The sequence below is a fragment of the Charadrius vociferus genome, unplaced genomic scaffold (genome assembly GCF_000708025.1).
Source record: "Charadrius vociferus isolate BGI_N301 unplaced genomic scaffold, ASM70802v2 scaffold259, whole genome shotgun sequence".
Lineage (NCBI taxonomy): Eukaryota > Metazoa > Chordata > Aves > Charadriiformes > Charadriidae > Charadrius > Charadrius vociferus.
This window is the reverse complement of record NW_009661368.1, coordinates 4771456-4788639: the sequence shown is the minus strand read 5'-3', so window position 1 is coordinate 4788639 and position 17184 is coordinate 4771456. Positions and strand designations below refer to the sequence as shown.

Sequence of the window (17184 nt, the reverse complement as noted above, 5' to 3'; positions counted from 1 at the left end):
CGGCCACTCGGCCCTCGGAGTTCCCCCCTTCCGCCTCCCGCAGCGTCGTAATTTTCATCTAACTTGTCCAATTTTGAGGACATCTGTACACCTAATTAATGACGCACTTTCATAAAGTTAAATAAATAAATAAATAAATAATTGAAAATCTTTTCTCTCATTTAAATACCTACGGGTCAGCCCGGCGCCAGCTGCGGGGCTGGGATTGGGAATCAGCGGTGGTGGAGCTGAGCCGCTGCCCCGGTGGCTTGGTGGGCGCTGGGACTGGTCACCGCCGGCACGGCGTGGCTGCTCTCTTTGGCACAATCTGGTTACTCATGGTACTACCTACAGGTTGCCTTCTGTAGCCATCGAGCTTAACCTTTCCCAGTTATTTAATGAGCAAATGTCTAGGGTTGAGGCTGCTCAGTGCTTACTGGGAGCCACCGAGCCACTGGCTGTGGCCCCCACGGCGAGCAGAGGGGCTTTGGCTCCAGCGGTGCTCCGGTGACCACGGCCGAGGTCGGCTTCAGAGACCGGGAGAATGGCGAGGTGCACATATACATTGCATACATACTCATAACATCCTACATGTATACATGCACGTATAGACTCATGGAGGGAAACTGTTCACATGTCATCACTGTCGGAGCAGAACCTGCTCCCAGTTTGGATCTGGACCCGAGGCCAGCAGCTGCGCACCGGTGGGCGAGATCAAAACCCCGTTTGACCCTGCGCACGGGGACGCGGAGCTCGCCGCTCGCCATGGTGGGGCGCTTCCCCTGCCCTCGCAGCTCCCTTTGCAACTCCCCCGCGGTTATTTGGGAGTTCTGACAAACCTGTTTTGTAAATACGCATGACTCTCTCTTCCAGGACTATTTCCTGCAAGATTTGTACTTCATTTATTCCAATGCACAGACTGTTTTCAATGTATATCTCTCCTGCCTCTCATTTATTCCTGCCTGCCGCCTGCTCGCCTCCAGCCTCCTTTTGTTTCCCTCTTTTCCTGGTGAATCCAATGCACAGCCTCTCTCCTTGAAAGGAAAATTAATGACTTATCGCATCTGCTGCCACTGGAGCTGCTCTTAGCATGTGGCAGTGGCAGACGTGGCGCAGGCAGGAGCTCTGGTTTGAGATGCAGAGTCATTTCGGATGCCTTTTTTGGGGAAAAAAACCAGTTTCTCCTTCCCTCCCTGGCCTGCAGTGCTCGGTTTCCCGGGAAGCATGGCACGGCACGCTGGCCCACCAAGCAGGGGGCTCACTGGGAGACACACAGCGTCGGCAGGGATGGGGTGTGATGTGGGGAACAGGGGAGAGGTTCTCACTCCTCTTCTGCCACGGGCTCGCTCCAAGATGCTGAGCGTGAGATTTGGAGAACCGAACCTTTTCCTCACCCCGGGTCGGCACTCGGCTCCTGAACAAAACTGCTGGGTCTGGCCCCAAAGAGGAGAGGGAAATGAGCCATTTTTGATTACAGTCAGGCTACGCTTGGAGACCACCACTCCCGTTCCCATCAGAAAAGGAAAAGAGCATTTCTTTTGCAGAGAAAAAAAGGGTTTTACCAAACAGAGTTGCTTTTCCCTCCATTATACCCAGAAATGGACTCTCCTCAGAGAACAGCAGCAAAGGCTTCTTATTGCTTATTTTATCAAATATTCCCAACATGGGGAAAAAGAAAAGCAGCTGGAAACATCCCCAACCCCGACCCACCCCTTCCTGCCCAGCACAGGGCTGTCGGCTATTTTGAAGCCTTTTTACTCCTCTGAACAGTCCCCTCAAAATCAATTCCTCACCTGCTCTAAACCCCGTGCAGGCAAATAAATCGGCACATGACAGGAGCAGCACGCGTTAGCAGGACATGACTCAGGCGAGCGGACACCCAGTGAGCCAGGATGACAATATCATCCATCCTTTCAAATTTTCACCAAAACCACCGACTCTGAGAAGGCAAACCCAAAGGACAGCTTAGGCGGCTGCCAGTTTTGATCCTTCCAAACAAACGCTGATGAGCTAAGGAAACATCTTCTGATTTTTATTGATTTCATCTTAAGAGCCATCGGCACACACTGTAACACTCCAGAGCGCTGAACGCACACAACCATCCTGTGCATCGCAGGTTTGATGCTACTGAAAAATGCTAACTTTACAAAATGACAGTAAAAGTGTTAAAACATATTCCAGATTAGATAAAAATGCAAAGAACTAACAATGTTTCAGTTTAACATCCATTTTTAAATAGGTCTACACATAAATAAAGTGTTAGTCTTTCAGTAAATGTGCTCCATGAAACGGAAAACTGCAGGATTTCTAGGAAAGAGGATTTCTTTCTGAAGCTTACGTGACTCTTCTAGGGGTAGCGTAACTTCCCTCTGCCTGAACACATGAAAACGATGCTGGAGACAGTATCTTGCTAGACCTTAAAATAACAAATACTGAACATTTTTTGAAAGGAATAGTTTCAAATAGACTAAAGTTTTTAATAAAGAGAGCTTAATAGACTTCTCTTACTGATGGCGTTCGATAATTAAGCCACACAAACCCCATTAAAAATCGTTTAACTTCCAAAGCTGGTCTCTAAGAACGGTGTTACAGGACTTTCATAGAATCCCTCACAATGTAACTCTCTTATGTAGAATATGTATTTTAGCGATATTTTATTAACAGAATAAGGAACTGCTTGTCTATAAACATATATATTAAAAATAAACATCCTAGTGAACACCTTGGGAACCAATACTGAGGCAGCGCACCTGCACGAGGCAGTTCCTTGGCAGCTCTGAGAAAACGAAACAGAAGAGAGCTCTGCTCACTTACCACAGTTTGACAAGATCGTCAACCATTTTCCAGGAAATATATTTTCTGGAAAATTTAGAGTAAGATTGATTTTCATTAGTTTACCCCACTACTACATGATCTCAGCGAGTGTTGAACATGGGGCCAATGGTGGCTGTAATGTCAGCGAAGGGAGCGCTCTGTCTCAGCTCAATAACCGACTGCTTCTTTAGAACAAGAAAGGTGTAAAACTTGACTGCAACTTCTTTCCGCTTGTTTTTCCGGCAGAGCTCCCAAAAACTGAAAGCACGCACGCCTGATCGCTTCAGGTGCTGCATAAGGGAAAAAAGAGAATCAGTCAGGTCAGCTTCACTGCCAGTAACACCAGATCCCATCCAGTCTGAACTGAAGAGCGCTGCGCAGAGTATTTTCTGCTTACAGGCTTTAAACAGGTTCCTATCTTGGCATTTGCATTCGTATAAGTGGCTCTTAACATTTTATAGCCATAACATTGCTAGCACCTACATATGTTACTGAAATCTACATAGGCCCACAATTCCACTGAATTCAATGAAACTGTACTGAGGCAAGCGATGAAGCGCATCTGTAACGGGTTTCACGATTCAAAACAGTAAAAATCATTGCGTACCCTGTGCTTTGGATACAGAGTACCAGCTGCATCGTAGGCAATTTCCATCACAGCTAACTAAGTGTTATTACTGCTTGTGTTTTAATGGCTGTGCTTATATGTAAGTATTTATTTATGGGCGTTGCACAGAACCTTTGAAATACGTTCACAGAAAATAATTTTTTAAAAAAACAACATGAAGACTGCGAAGTCAAACTCCATCCCTAGGGAAGAGCTAGGCTTGGACCAACGTTTGGTGTGTTTTGTGGACAAAACCCGCTCCCCATGCCCTCTTGCCCACGCTTGGATTTCTCCATCGCCTTCCTCCATTCTCCGTTCAGCCACGTGACACTTTGGATTAGAGAAGTGACCTGAAGGAAAATAACTTTTTGCCGTGTTTTTTCCACTCCCCCCAACCAGACCAATGTTGGAGGACCAGAACACTCGTCCAGGCAAAAAGGAAGGAACAGCCCTGAGCCGTTAGGCCAAGATTTGGACATTCAGCATCACGGCAGCCTGTGCTGGCCCTGTTGATTCAACATACAGTATCATATGTTACAGCTTCACCAGTTTTACAAGGATTTCTGCAAGAAAAGCAGAATAAGCTCTCCTGATTCAAAGACTAAATTAGGAAATTTAGCTCCCTGCTAAATTTCAAGCACCTTGAAAGCACTGGGGCACTAAAACCTCCTAAAGAAGGGGTCACCAGCTTTCTTTTTAACATCACCTTCACTCCTTTCCCTAGCCTTCACCTCAGAAACAGCTCAAGCAGATGAATAGCCAAATGATGGCACCATGCAGTGCTCAGCTGAGATCTGGCAACCTGTAAGCAGCTAGAAATTGGGTTTTGTAGAGACACTCTAGAACATACTCATTGAGGGAAGAGAGCAAGGGCTTAGCATTACAACAAACACTGCCATGGAAGCAAACGTTTAGAAAATTCTAGCGATTCCAGCAGCTATGGGAGAGGACACTGTGTCAGGCGCTTGGAGTCCTGGCTTGCTACATAAATACCCAATAAAATGCAGTTATATGCTGTATATGAGAGGCAGCAATATGATCAACAGTATAAGTAAGAGATTTTCTGACATGGTTCAATTGAAATCAACACCAGGTTTTGGCATCTAATTACAAAATCCAGCACTGGTACCTGTAAATTTTCTAATAACTGAAGAGTTCTTTTGCTCCACCTTATTTCTTCACTGTCTTTCCCGTTCCTTGTTAGTTCCTTGAGAGGAAATAGAACAGAAGGTTAGACAGGACGTGTAAGAAGTCACACACCATGATGATATAAAGGACAAGAGTTCTAGCCTAATTAAAAATCCAACTGGAGCTGCGTATTTTGATGGCCATACTCGGGATATCTGGGACTTCTGACACCTCTGTGGTCACACCAGGCTTTGCGAAGCAGAGAAAAGAAAGCTCACTATGTTCTTTCTGCTACAAAGAGACAGATTAGGTGCAACAACACATTAGGTATTATGGAAGCAGTCCCAATGAGCCTTGGGGAGGCAGCTTCACAAGAAGATATTGTTCTGCGTGACTGGGATTCTGACAGTATTTGTACTGGTCAGGGGCCAAAAAGGATGTTCAAAAATTTGGCTTTAGATTTTGGGCTTAACCTCTGAAGTTGACAGGAGAAGACTACCCTTGTTTCAGCGTGTCTGAGTATCCTCGTAGCCAGTAAGTTCAGAAACTGTTTCCTTCTTACAGGAAGAACAATCTCTAACTAAGGAGCTGTTTCCCTCACGAACTGTAACCTTTGAATGTTACATGTATGCCCGATTATCAAGCTATAAAGTTTTTGACTGGCAAAATATGTACTAAAGATGCTGTTAGTAGACCAAAAACCACTGTAAGTTCATGATGTCATCACTTTTTTTTTTTTTAATTTTTCTGAGAAAGAACACAGTTCTGTTCTGAGTCAGAGCTGTCAGCTTTGAGTACACATACATTTGCTAACTCAGCTTGCTGGGGTTCAGCTTCTTGGCCCAGCAAACTGTTCACCAGTGGGGAGCTCTCAGAGAAAGCCGTTCCACCCTGCTGTTGGAACAGAAAGGACGATGAATAGGCATTACAATTTATGCATACTACATAATTCTCAATTACATAAATCTGCTCCACGAATTTATTATAATAAACATTTTCCAAAATTATTTCAGAGTTGCTATTTCTATCATGTCTTCTCTCACATAAGAAAGGACCTTGCTGTGGTATTTATCCTACAGCTGGATCTACGTCTATGGGCTCAGTTCAGGCACAGACACTGTGTTTTCTGCTGCCATTAGGTCCAATTTTGTCATCCGATTTCAACTTTAATGAGCCTCAAATTCTCTAAAGAATGCCCTGTCATGTTAGCCTAAATAAAGATGGCAGAAATAGATAATTTGTTATTGCTGAAGTATTTCCTCAATATGAGACACAAAAGATAAGTTTTATCCTTTATAAAGATGATTATATTTATCTCTTCAGTATAAAGAGGCTATATTTCATATTAAGGTTTCATTTATGCTTAGTGAGTAGACTGTAATCTATACTGATTAATAGACATTTTAATTAATTGTTCATTCATTGTGAGAGTCTACCAATGTGCTTATAAATAAACTTTCACAACACAAGCTACTTAATGCTATATCGGCTGTCTCTAGCATCCTTTTCAAACATATATTAGTAATTTCTTAACATTTTAAATGGAACCCTAGTGTAAAATCAAACCAATAAACACATTTAGGTCTCTAAAATTTATGGAAACTGCTCACTATAGTTTCACCACAGTTATGACCAGTTTCATTTCTGTTATTCTGTGATGTCAACATAAATGAATCATTTCTGATTTTTCTCTCAGTCTCTGAATGAGCTGACTCCTGTAGGTAACTTGGCTCTTCTACTATCAGCATCTCTGTATTAATAAAAAACAAGGTTTAAGAGGAAATTACTGTGAATCTCTGTCCTTAAAAAAAAAAAAAAAGAAAAAGAAAAATCACACTCTAGTCTAGCAATCTTTGAGAGTAAGAGCCAGAATGAGTAAATATAGAATAAATATAATTCCTAATAGGACCACAGAACAAGAACGTTTCAAGCAAGTTTTTCCTGGAAGCATCTAAAATTGACCTTTATGGACTTGCAGGAGGTGATTTTGTTGACTAACTTCTGAGGCAGACGTATGGATTATATTTCTAGCAGAGCAAAGGAGTGAAAGCAGATACATCACCTTCTCAGATCTAAAATGGAACATTTCTTCTAGTTTGATGTTAACCAAAACACAATCTTCAAGATGCAAATAGAAGTTATTTACATGAATTTGGAAATTTGGACAGTGGTTTGCTTAAGCTCAGAAAAAAAACCCACCAAACAACAAATCTGCTGTTTGGTAGCCAACTAGAGAAACCAAAGGTGAAAACAAAACCACCTCCTAATGCCACAAGGGAAAAAAAAGAGTTGCATTTCATTTCTGATCTAAGGAACAAAAGAAAAGCAAAGTACTTTTTAAAAATAATTAACAGTCAATTTCCTTTATGTTTAACTTTTTTGGCCTTTTATTTGTAGAATACTGCAGACAAACACCATGCATGTGTGTCTCAAACATTATGTAAAATATTTTCTAACAGCTAATTCTGCAACAACAGAATTAAAATAGTACCTGTGGTATCTTTCTCTTTTCTCGTTTCTTCCATTTCAGACACCCTCTGTATTCCATTTCTTCTCATCTTAAATCCGTGACTCTTGAAGCATTTTGCAAACAACTGAAAAAAAATATTTTTATTTGTTTGCTTTCAGAATATCATGTCAGATTATTTGGGAACATCAACAAAAAGGTATGAATATATGAGCTGTATCTTAATTACTGCAACCTAGATTTTAGAGATTTGAATTAGGTCATTCCGAAAACCTGCAGTTTTTAAAAAAAGTAATTTCCTTTTGCAGCTTCAACTTTGGCGTTGAACTCCATAAAGAAATGTCTTTGGAACAGCTTGGATCATTTTTCCTTGAAGCCAGCCAGTAAGGAGGGATGAAAGAATAAAACCATCTGCAGTTATCTCTGTGTGGATTTCTCTCCCCATGTACCAGTGGGTGAATATTTTTTATCTTCATAAAGAGCAAGTTGTAATTCTACACCTCGACTCTAAGCGGTGAAGCTGTGCTGCTGTAATGAACCTGCAGAGCTGTTTTCCCGCAGACCCTGCCTCCCAGATCTCTCACAGCCACCTAACAGAAGAAACACAGTGCAACTCACATAAGGCTGCTGCAGAGTTTACACCGTATCTTTCCATATCACCTTGTATACACATTGATCTCTTCTTTATCTTATCACCAGCTCTAAAACTACAGCTTCTTTGAATGCTCTGTCAGATACTATGTGGGGACACGAGAGGCTTTGATAGAGCGTATTTCCATGAAACAAGTACATCTTTCTTGTGCAAAAAGAGTAGCAAGGTCCACAGCCACAGAAAGGGTGGTCTGGCCCACCCGTGTAGCCAAAGTGATGGAGTGATCAGGAACCTTTTGGTCCTCTGAAAGGCAAATCCCTGACTGCTTTCCAGCTACAAGCTTAGTCTCCAATTGGGAAAGTACAAGAGATATTAGCATACCATGTTTCCAAAGCCATTAAGAATACAATAATAATAATAAAAGTGTTTAAGTCTCATGTACCTTTAAAGTAAATACAGAAGAAAGATGTGGTCTCATATTGATTACAGAGCAGAAACAGAAAAGAATAAAACAAAGTAGAAAGTAGAAAATAAATTGTCAGAAATCTCAGAAGTTGTGTATCAGTGTACAATGAGTCATGTGCTGGTATGTGAACTGAAACATCATCTCTCAAGTTTCTTTGTCATTTTTTACTTCTTGTTGGAGTGCTGGAGACTAAAGCCGGGCGCTCTACAGATGGTCTTTCTGATGAAGCAATTAGTGGTGGGTATGCAAATAATCATCAGATATGCAAATGAACTGCACTGCAAAACAATACTTTCAATGACGCTACACACCTGCACTTTGCTAGGAGTTCATATAAAACCAAACCTGCAAAATCTCTCACAGTTAGATTGTAGATGTGCAACAGTCCCTTAATCTATTCAGTGGCATAAAAACCTACAAGGAATTGATCTTTACCATTTGTAGCTCAGCATGAAACACAGGCTGTGTAGTGTGGGACAAGAGTTTATCCACACCTCCTGATTTCTTCCACATCATTGTTTTTTTCGTTGGGGGTGCGAGGTCTAACGTAGCAAGGATGTCTGTGCAGTTGTTAAGTTGGTTGTATATAGCGTTGCAGCCGAGTTCCTTGTTTACATCCACAAGCAACTTCCTCTTTCTTTTATTTTTTTTCCTCTGGGCGACAGCTAAATAGAGCAAGTATTAATAAAAAAAAAATCAGTCTAATTAAAGGTCTATTCGTAGAACACTTAAACGCACAAAAAAACCCACTGCGAATCAAACAAACAGGCTGCTGACCTCCTGAAACACCGCACAATGTTGAAAATCAAAGTGCAAGTGCATGGGCCATTTCTCCAAAAGTTTTCATAAGGTATACTCTTTGTATTCTTGTACAGGAAACTCACATATGTTTAATTACGGAAGACATATGACTGTTGTACTAAAGAATCAGGAACATGAGGACTTAATGAGAACACATGATATACCAACAAGACTGAATAAGCTATCGTTAATCCATCAGGAAGTTAATTGTTCCAAGAATTGCTGATGTACTCAACAGGTTTCATTACCTTGTAATTAATATCTGTATTTGTCAGTTTAATCCTTTAGCAATTTAATTAAGATGTACATAGTAAGCGCAAAAGAAAAACATGGTTCGATTATATAGCCATAACTTCCTGAAGATTATTTTGGTAGGCTGGAAAATTACAGTATTCTAAATATCAGTGTCAACATGAACTTATTTATTTGCTAACAGCCACCAAGGTGATAGGTGACATTTATATTTACTCACAGAAGAAATGAAACATTTTTCGTTTTGGATCTTATTAAAGTTAGAAGTTCACAAAACAAACTTTCACAAAGGCCTGAAAGTTTTAAGATTGTTATTTTACACATAAAAATCACTGATGTGTCACTAGCAATAAAAGTTCTTCAGTAACACTCATGAACAGGCTGGGCTTGCACTGCTAGCAGAACTGCAGAGAAACAAAACTCAATTTGGTTTGTGGAAGAAACCGTAAGCAGAGATTTGGGCAGATCAGATGAATGACCTGATACTGCTTTTGTATAATAGTTATCATAAACTGGAACTCTGACAGCAGTAGCAGGTGAAATCTACACTGGGAATAATCTGTTTTGTAAAGATTTTCACTAACAAGAAGAAAAACAATTCTAGTTAACACTAACATTCTGGTCAAGTTCTGACCTGTATCATTAACTGGTTCAAGCACAAATCCTTCTTCTTCTTTCAATAAAAGTATTGCTTCATTCATTACATGACTGACTTTCTTATCGGTGGTGTCCGCGCAGTTGGACTCAACTATAAGAAAACCCAGCAAATAACCCAAAGAAAAAAAAAGTTTGCAAGATGGAATAATGTCTCAATCTCATGACATAGAATGAAATCAGACAAAAAAGATCAGAAGTAGAAAACTATGATTTTATCTATAATCTCACAGTCACTTAAACCAGTAATAGCTGGCACTGCTGCTGCTCACATTCTGCACTGCACGCTTCCCTTTGCTGACATCGGAACCTGTATGACCGGGTGGTGGAACAGACTGAAGAACTGATCTGGAGGAAGACCCACCCGATGAAAAGTGTTTAGGGGGAAAAGTGTTTCTCTTCAATACCCATCTGTTTCCAGTTCCAGGCAACTGCATGGCAGTGTGGGCATTTCTGTCAATGTAAAAGAACAGGTAGTACCAGGACTAGTGCAAGGAGGGGCAAGTGCCAGTGTTGCCCTTTAAAGATGTTCCAGAATTCTCAGTTTTAAATTAACAGCGTGCTGAGGGTATAAGGGTTTAAGATATAAAAAACCTTCAAGTTCAAAAATTAATTTAATTGATATCAAATCAAAAGAAGACTAACAACACCTTTATGAACTATGAAAGTGTCATTTGTTGCTGAAATATGAAGCCAGAACCACTCACATGTAAAATTCAAAGTTACAGCATACCCTTATTCAGTTTCCTTTCCCCTTCAAAAGTGCTATCATAGTGTCTGAGCAGCAGGGTGGATCAACAGCGTATCCAACAGGATGTCATACAAAAGCGTTTCAAAGCAACATCAAGTTACAAATCTGGAATCCCTAGGTCAAATTAAATTATAGCTAAAATGGTGGATGAAGCATATTAGAAAAAAGCAAAGGACATGACTGAAGAAAACAGGCACGGGATATTACACAAAGCTGAATGTGGGTAACTTTAGGCATTAATACAGGAACAGAGGGTTTGTGTGAGTAAGAGGGAGTGGACACTGCAAACTCACTAGCTGTGCTGTTCTCTGGCAGATCTTGTGACAAAGGACGTTCTTCCTCCATATCAAGAATGTCATTATCTAGGCCATTTTGCTCATCCCTCAACAGGATTTCTTAAATTCAAAATGCATAGTTTTAATCATTGGAAGTCTTAGTAGTCATGAAATAGCCTGATAGAGCCTAACATTACTTATTTAAGGTTAATTCTATGCAAGCAAAAAAGCTCAGCTTCCACAGATGGTGTCAATGATACAGTTGTCTTCAACAGTATAAAAAGAACATTAGTCTTAATTTTGAGACTTCCACCTTTTCTTTGAAAAGTATGATACTGATATTGTTTAAAAGGTATAAATCTATAAAGGGTTACATGAATACTCTAAATCATAAAGACGTAGGAGCTACTTTGCTGCCTTTGTTATTACAACAATAAAGGTAAAAATGCTGCAGTATTGTACCTTTGAAAATATAAATTAAATTGGTAAACATTAAGTATAAATTGAATGCCTTTAATTCTAAAAAACTTAAATATCTTCTTTATTACAATTTTACTTGGCAATGTCTAAGTGATCATAGATTTAGTGACAAGTAGAAAAAAAAGGAAGTACGAAAACAAAAAGAAAGATAGAAATTATGTTTCAAAACAATCGATTTCATGCTGTCTTATTTGTTTTCCTGTAATAAAAGAAATATTTGGAAAGAAACTAATCCTGTTTATCTGTGGCAGACCCTACCAATCATATCTGCAGCATCCTCCTCATCTCCAAAACAGTCATGCTCAAACCAGTAACTATCTTCATGCAGTGCAGATTTGTCTCCATCCGTGCTCGCAGAGTTGTGAGCAGCCACAAGACTGTTACTGCTCGTTAACATGCTACCATCAAAGAAGCTCTGTTTTCTTAGTGCAGCTGGTTCTTCATCTGAATAAACACAGAATTTCTGATGCTTCATCTGCATGAATTTTTGAAACACATCTTTATCCATTTCCTAATTTTTCAAATAATTTTTAAAAGATTGTAAGATAGCCCATACCTCAAGTGGAATAAACTATAAACAATTTTAGCTAATTCAGTAAAAAGCAGAAAAACTTGGGTTTGATTCTCAGTCTCCAATATCAGATTACTTACGCAGAGTACTTACACAAAAATTGAAGCATAAGACAGTATGACAGGCCAATCAGCACAAATATGAAATAAATGCACTTTTAATAATAGCTTTTTCACATGTGGAAAAGACTCAGACTCCACAAAATGTTGCATAAAACACACTTTTCCTTATGGAATATTTCTAATTTCTCAACTTCTCTCACCAAAGTTTCTATCACAGAGAAGTATATTGCTTTCGTAATCCTCTGTAAGTGTGATGTCTTCAGCTCTGCTCTGATTCAAGGTAAAATGTTCAGCAACATCAATGGCACTGATGAAAAAAACATTATACAAAATATAGTGTGAACTGAAACCTATCGACCATTTAGCTGGAATGTGAAAACTTGTTTCTAAACACTCTTAGATCCTGACACTTTATTGTAAACCCCCAAAATATAGCTTCATTTTTCTATGGCATTGAAAGTATCACGGCTGATCCTCACTTCTGTGGAGAGAGAACAACTGTTTCCCAAAGCTATTTGCACTCAAGCCATTTAAAGTTTTATTGATAAAATTCACTGCTTTGAATTCCCTCTAAAAGCTAAAAATAAGCATATGGAAAACAGGTGCTATATGTTTATTAAAATTGATAGCTCTAAGTAAGTAGGCAGCTGCCTTCTTTGCTAGCCAAAGCTCCTATGCAATCTCCAATGTACATTGTACAGTGAAGACCGAATCTGCAATAGCCATAACAGGAGATAGCTGGGGAGAGGTCCACGAGGAGGGGAAAACATTCAGATAATTCAGCTTTGAAATATCCCCCAGCACCTGGAACTCCATGAACAAACCATCTAGATGTATGCTCAGAAAGTAACGCCCTCTAGAAACAGCAAGCATATTTATAAGAACAAGGGAAGCACCCATCCTCCTTTCCATATTTCATATTTCTCCACTCTCTCCTGCCAGTAAACTTGGGCTTGTGTGAGTTTGTTCACGTCCAAGCCCTGCTATCTACCAGACACTTGTCCCATAGAGGGCATCTAATTAGTGTAACACCATCGTCTGTAAATCAAACCACACAGACTCTTTGGGTAGGCAGAAAAGGCACGCTTTACAGAGTTAGCACACTGAGGTACTTGAATAATAGTATTACATCACAGCTGTGCTTACAAAATACTAAATGCTTACAGATCCCATCAAACTGTATTTATGACGAGATACAGAGGAAGCCACAGTAGAAGTCTTTTACCCTTGACCTTTGGGAGCATCACAGCCACCAGAAACATGTCTTGGCCTCCTGGTTTTTATCAGTTTTTCTACATTAATGGTGATTCATGCCAGAAAAGCCAAAGAAAAATGCTGGCTTTTCATCGGGAGCCAAGCTGACTACTGCTGATAAAATACCCAGGCCCAAAGAGCAATGGAGCAGAAGTTAAATGCAGTTACACAATGGAACAGTACAACAGTGCGAGGTTACTAGCCAAAGCTTCTTTGGTCTTACAGCAGGATTTATACTAACTTTTATATCTGCTCTTGAGGTCAGAAAGTTGTTTGCAGGCTTCACACAGACAATTTAAAATTAGAAAATCCTAAAGTCTAAGTTCAATACATTATTTCATTGGAAAGGTCTGTTGATTAAATGGACTTTGAGGAACTCTACAAAAGCACAATTCCTGTGACCGTAGCCTTGTAAGCTAACTTGGAATTTAGGAGAATTCAGTTATAAAATCAAAACAATTCCATCTGAGTCTTGATCAGATAACAGCAAGGATATCTTTTACTTCCGAAAATACTAACATAACAAGTAAGAACTAGGAAAGCATTTACTTTAAATCAGGTAGTGGTGTTTCAAAATCATGAAATTCTTCAGGTAATGTAATGGACTGATAAGCAGCCTCAAAGCTCTCTTCTGGAAGGTCAACAAGTCCTAAAAGAAACAGACAAGATAGCAAGATAAGCATCAATAAAATAAAAGTAATGTTCTCCCAAGTACATACAATAAGACTATAAACCTGTCAGGAAGGCCTGCTGCAATTCTAAATAACAAAAAAGCAAAGCTTAGGCACTTCGTCAACAGGAGTCAGAAGTGGAATTAAAATTCTTAATTTACATGTACTGTAGAAGCCATATTTTTATAGACAGATACAGAAGAGTATGCTGCTACAGGACCTGAAATACTGTAAATACATCGGGTTTATGAACAGCTGCTTTAAGTCCCTGAAAGATTCTCACAGCTGACATTTAGCCTAGAGTCTTTTACCACTTCAGCTGAATTATTACATTTTCTTTTTCTCTCCAGTGTCTGTATAATGCTATTCTCTAGCATCAAATAATTATGAAGTCAGACTGCAAGTACTTGGTTATCAGAGAATCCTGGAACAATTCAAGTGAGAAGGGATTTCTGAAGGTCATCTGATCTAACCTTTTGCTCAAAATGGGGTTAATTTCTAAGTCAAATCACTTCTGACTGTTTCTGCTGATGGAGGTTCCACAGCACACCCTGAACAGTCTGTTTCAGCATTTTATCACTTGTGTATCTCCTTCTGTAGGATCCCTTATACCTAGTTGGAGTTTCCCTTGCTGCAGTTGTGACCATTGACGCTTGTTCTTGTGCTGTGCAGTCCTCTCTAAGCTACTATATTATCTCTTATAAATAGACAGTACAGTGCCCTTAAGTGTTCCTTCTAGAGATTTCCAATGTTTACAAATACTAACTAACTAATCACAATCATATCCTTGAGAATAATGTAGAGTGGGCATTAACTATTCTGCAAACAGACCAGGTCACAAAGCACGTTAAGGCTGGCAATAGATCCTGGTGTCCTGTTCTGAGCCCTTTTTTTAGACAACAGTGCCTCCCCGTTTGGTGCCTAAGTACGACAAACATACAGCCCATTGGAAAAGGATCCAGCTATCTCTGCTCCCTCCTCACTGGCTCCATGGCTAGAGCTCAAAGCACACTGTCAGATCTGGCACTAACACACTATTAGACATGTTGTTGGTGTCATCAGAGATTAAAATTAATTATCTAGCAACTGAGGCTGAATTCAAGCTTCTTCTCATAAGACCATGTAAGATACCGCTTCTTTTGAAGGAGTTAAAGACCTGAAATGGCATCAAATTAAGCCAGACTAAACATCAGCAGTAAGCACTGGTATGTTCCATTTCCTTTGGGATCAATAATGTGTATTTAACAGAAATATCCAAAATTAACTTTTAAAATGAGAGCTGTAAAGGCCCACAGATGGAAAAATGCAGAATTCTGTACATACCTGGGCGAAAGGCTGTCTTCATTTTTGTCAAAGCTTCACTACAGTCTGCTAATAGGTACTTTGCTTTCCTGTGGTAAATTCGCACCACTCCTAGGAGTAAGTGTCCAGAGGTTCGTAGAGCTATCGTAAACTTTGATGATTTAAAAAAGTTGTTCAGGAGTTAGCATTTTTTGCAAAAACATTACAATGAAAATATTACACAGTAGTAACAGAGTTCCAGCAACACACACTAGTACAGAGCTCTATGAACTTCAACAGAGCTTCGTACTGATATTTGGTAAACAGAAATGAATTTTCAGAGCCAGGAACTTCCAGTTGCTTCTGTTCCTCAATGTTGACATGCTGAAGCGCCAGCCCTGAACCGATGCTCTTACTTTATCTAAAATATCTCAGCTGACTGCCAACAAATAGTGTAACACATCCTGAAACAGAAAGTAGCTGCACATCTCCTAGTATTTGACACTGGTTATTTAAGTGAGCAGACACCATACCTATGCCCCTATTTACGCAAATAAAGGCCATAACTATACCCTTATTTATGCAGTCTTCTGCACCGAGCACATTCAGTGTGGTCATGGTGATGCTAGCCAGGACAGGGCAGCATGCGAGGGAAAGTAAAGGATACTTAGCTAGTACCTCTTGGAAAACACTTCCAAATAACATCACGATCATTTTAACAACATCATTAATCATAACCCATGCAAGACAGACGATGAAATTCGGAGTACCAAATATCAAGCAGGTATTTTCATGGAAAAAATAAAAAAAATCGGCTTGCACCAGTTGAAAGCCTTGGCTCTCCTGAGCCATCGATTAGTGACGGTGCAAAGCGTTCCTCACTGTTCCCTTGGATGCAGTTGCAATGGCGAGGCCAAGGATTGACTCATGGGTACTTGACTGCCTGCATCTGCGCGTGCTTGAGTCATACCTTCTCTGCGACACGCAGAGGACTTCAGCCTCTGGGACTGTTCATACAGAGATGCTCATAAGCGCTACGTATGCTTAATCAAATATTTAATGGCTTATAATAGGGGACCTGGAAGGATTCCACTCAAAGTGGAAGTATGGTTACAATCTGTCAAAACTTATTTGTTACAAGATCAGCAAATGCATTTTCCTCGAACAGTCTGTGTGCAATTTCACAGCAGTTTTCTTAGACCCTTGACTTGGTTAAGCAGCAGCCACCATTGTTAAAAGGGATGGAGATCCCCATTAGGGATGGAGATTTTATCTGAATGAGAACTGAATAAAATCAGAGTAGGAATTTACCTCACACTGGTTTTGAAATAGCCACAAATTTGTCCTACTAAGTCAGTCTCCACGATAGCAATAATCTCTACAGAAGATGTACACCTCTACTCCAGAACTTACCAGAAGACACCTCATCATTTAACAGCGTACCTTTGGCAAGATGATCTTTTCAATGGTAGTCTCTAAATTGCACTCAAATATATGAGTTTTGGTGAGCTTCTTCTCCCAGTGGGCAGCAAGCCATATTTTGGCCAACGGCCCACGCTTGTTGACGAGCAAATGCATGTAGAACATGGCGCCTGGGCCCAGGCTCACAGGCCAACCCTGCTGCCACCTCCCTGGGCCGTTCCCCTTCCAACGCGAGAGGGTCCTGGGGCACAAAGCGGGAAGAGGGATTTAGTGGGACCCTGAGGGGATGGAAGGAGCCAGTCGGGTGCTGAGGGGACAGGGGGATTTAGTGGGATCTGAGGGTGATGAGGGGACCAAGGTGGGCACTGAGGGGATGAGGGGATTTAGCGGGATCTGAGGGGATGAGGGGATTTAGCGGGATCTGAGGGGATGAGGGGACCCAGGCGGGCACCAAGGGGATGAGGGAATTTAGTGTGATCTGAGGGGATGGGGGGACCCAGGCGGGCACTGAGGGGATGAGGCAATTTAATGGGACCCTGAGGGGAGAGGGGATGGTGATGGATTTGGTGGGACCCTGAGGGGATGGGGTGTGGGGTATTTAGTGGGGCCTGAGAGGATGGGGGGGATCCAGCAGGCCCTGAGGGGACTGGGGGTGGG

The 17184-nt window shown here is 40.7% G+C and overlaps 1 protein-coding gene across 1 annotated transcript; it reads right to left on the bottom strand.

The window, feature by feature from the left end:
* Positions 1-2894: 2894 nt before the first annotated feature.
* RAD21L1 (RAD21-like 1 (S. pombe)) lies at positions 2895-16692 on the bottom strand. Its single transcript, XM_009893408.1, has 12 exons — positions 16549-16692; positions 15148-15277; positions 13703-13802; positions 12100-12206; positions 10805-10906; positions 9741-9854; positions 8489-8718; positions 7020-7122; positions 6139-6278; positions 5333-5422; positions 4530-4607; positions 2895-3083 (listed from the first exon to the last, which is right to left on the bottom strand). The coding sequence occupies exons 1-12, from the start codon at positions 16690-16692 to the stop codon at positions 2895-2897; spliced, it is 1527 nt and encodes a 508-aa protein (XP_009891710.1).
* Between the last annotated feature and the right edge of the window lie 492 nt (positions 16693-17184).

Coding starts and splice junctions, on each gene's coding strand:
- RAD21L1 (XM_009893408.1), bottom strand. CDS start 16,692: ATGTTCTACATGCATTTGCTCGTCAACAAGCGTGGGCCGTTGGCCAAA. Junction 6,279..7,019: donor AAAAGAGAAAGATACCACAG/GTACTATTTTAA, acceptor TTATTAATACAG/AGATGCTGATAGTAGAAGAG. Junction 3,084..4,529: donor AGTTATTAGAAAATTTACAG/GTACCAGTGCTG, acceptor TCCCTTATGCAG/CACCTGAAGCGATCAGGCGT.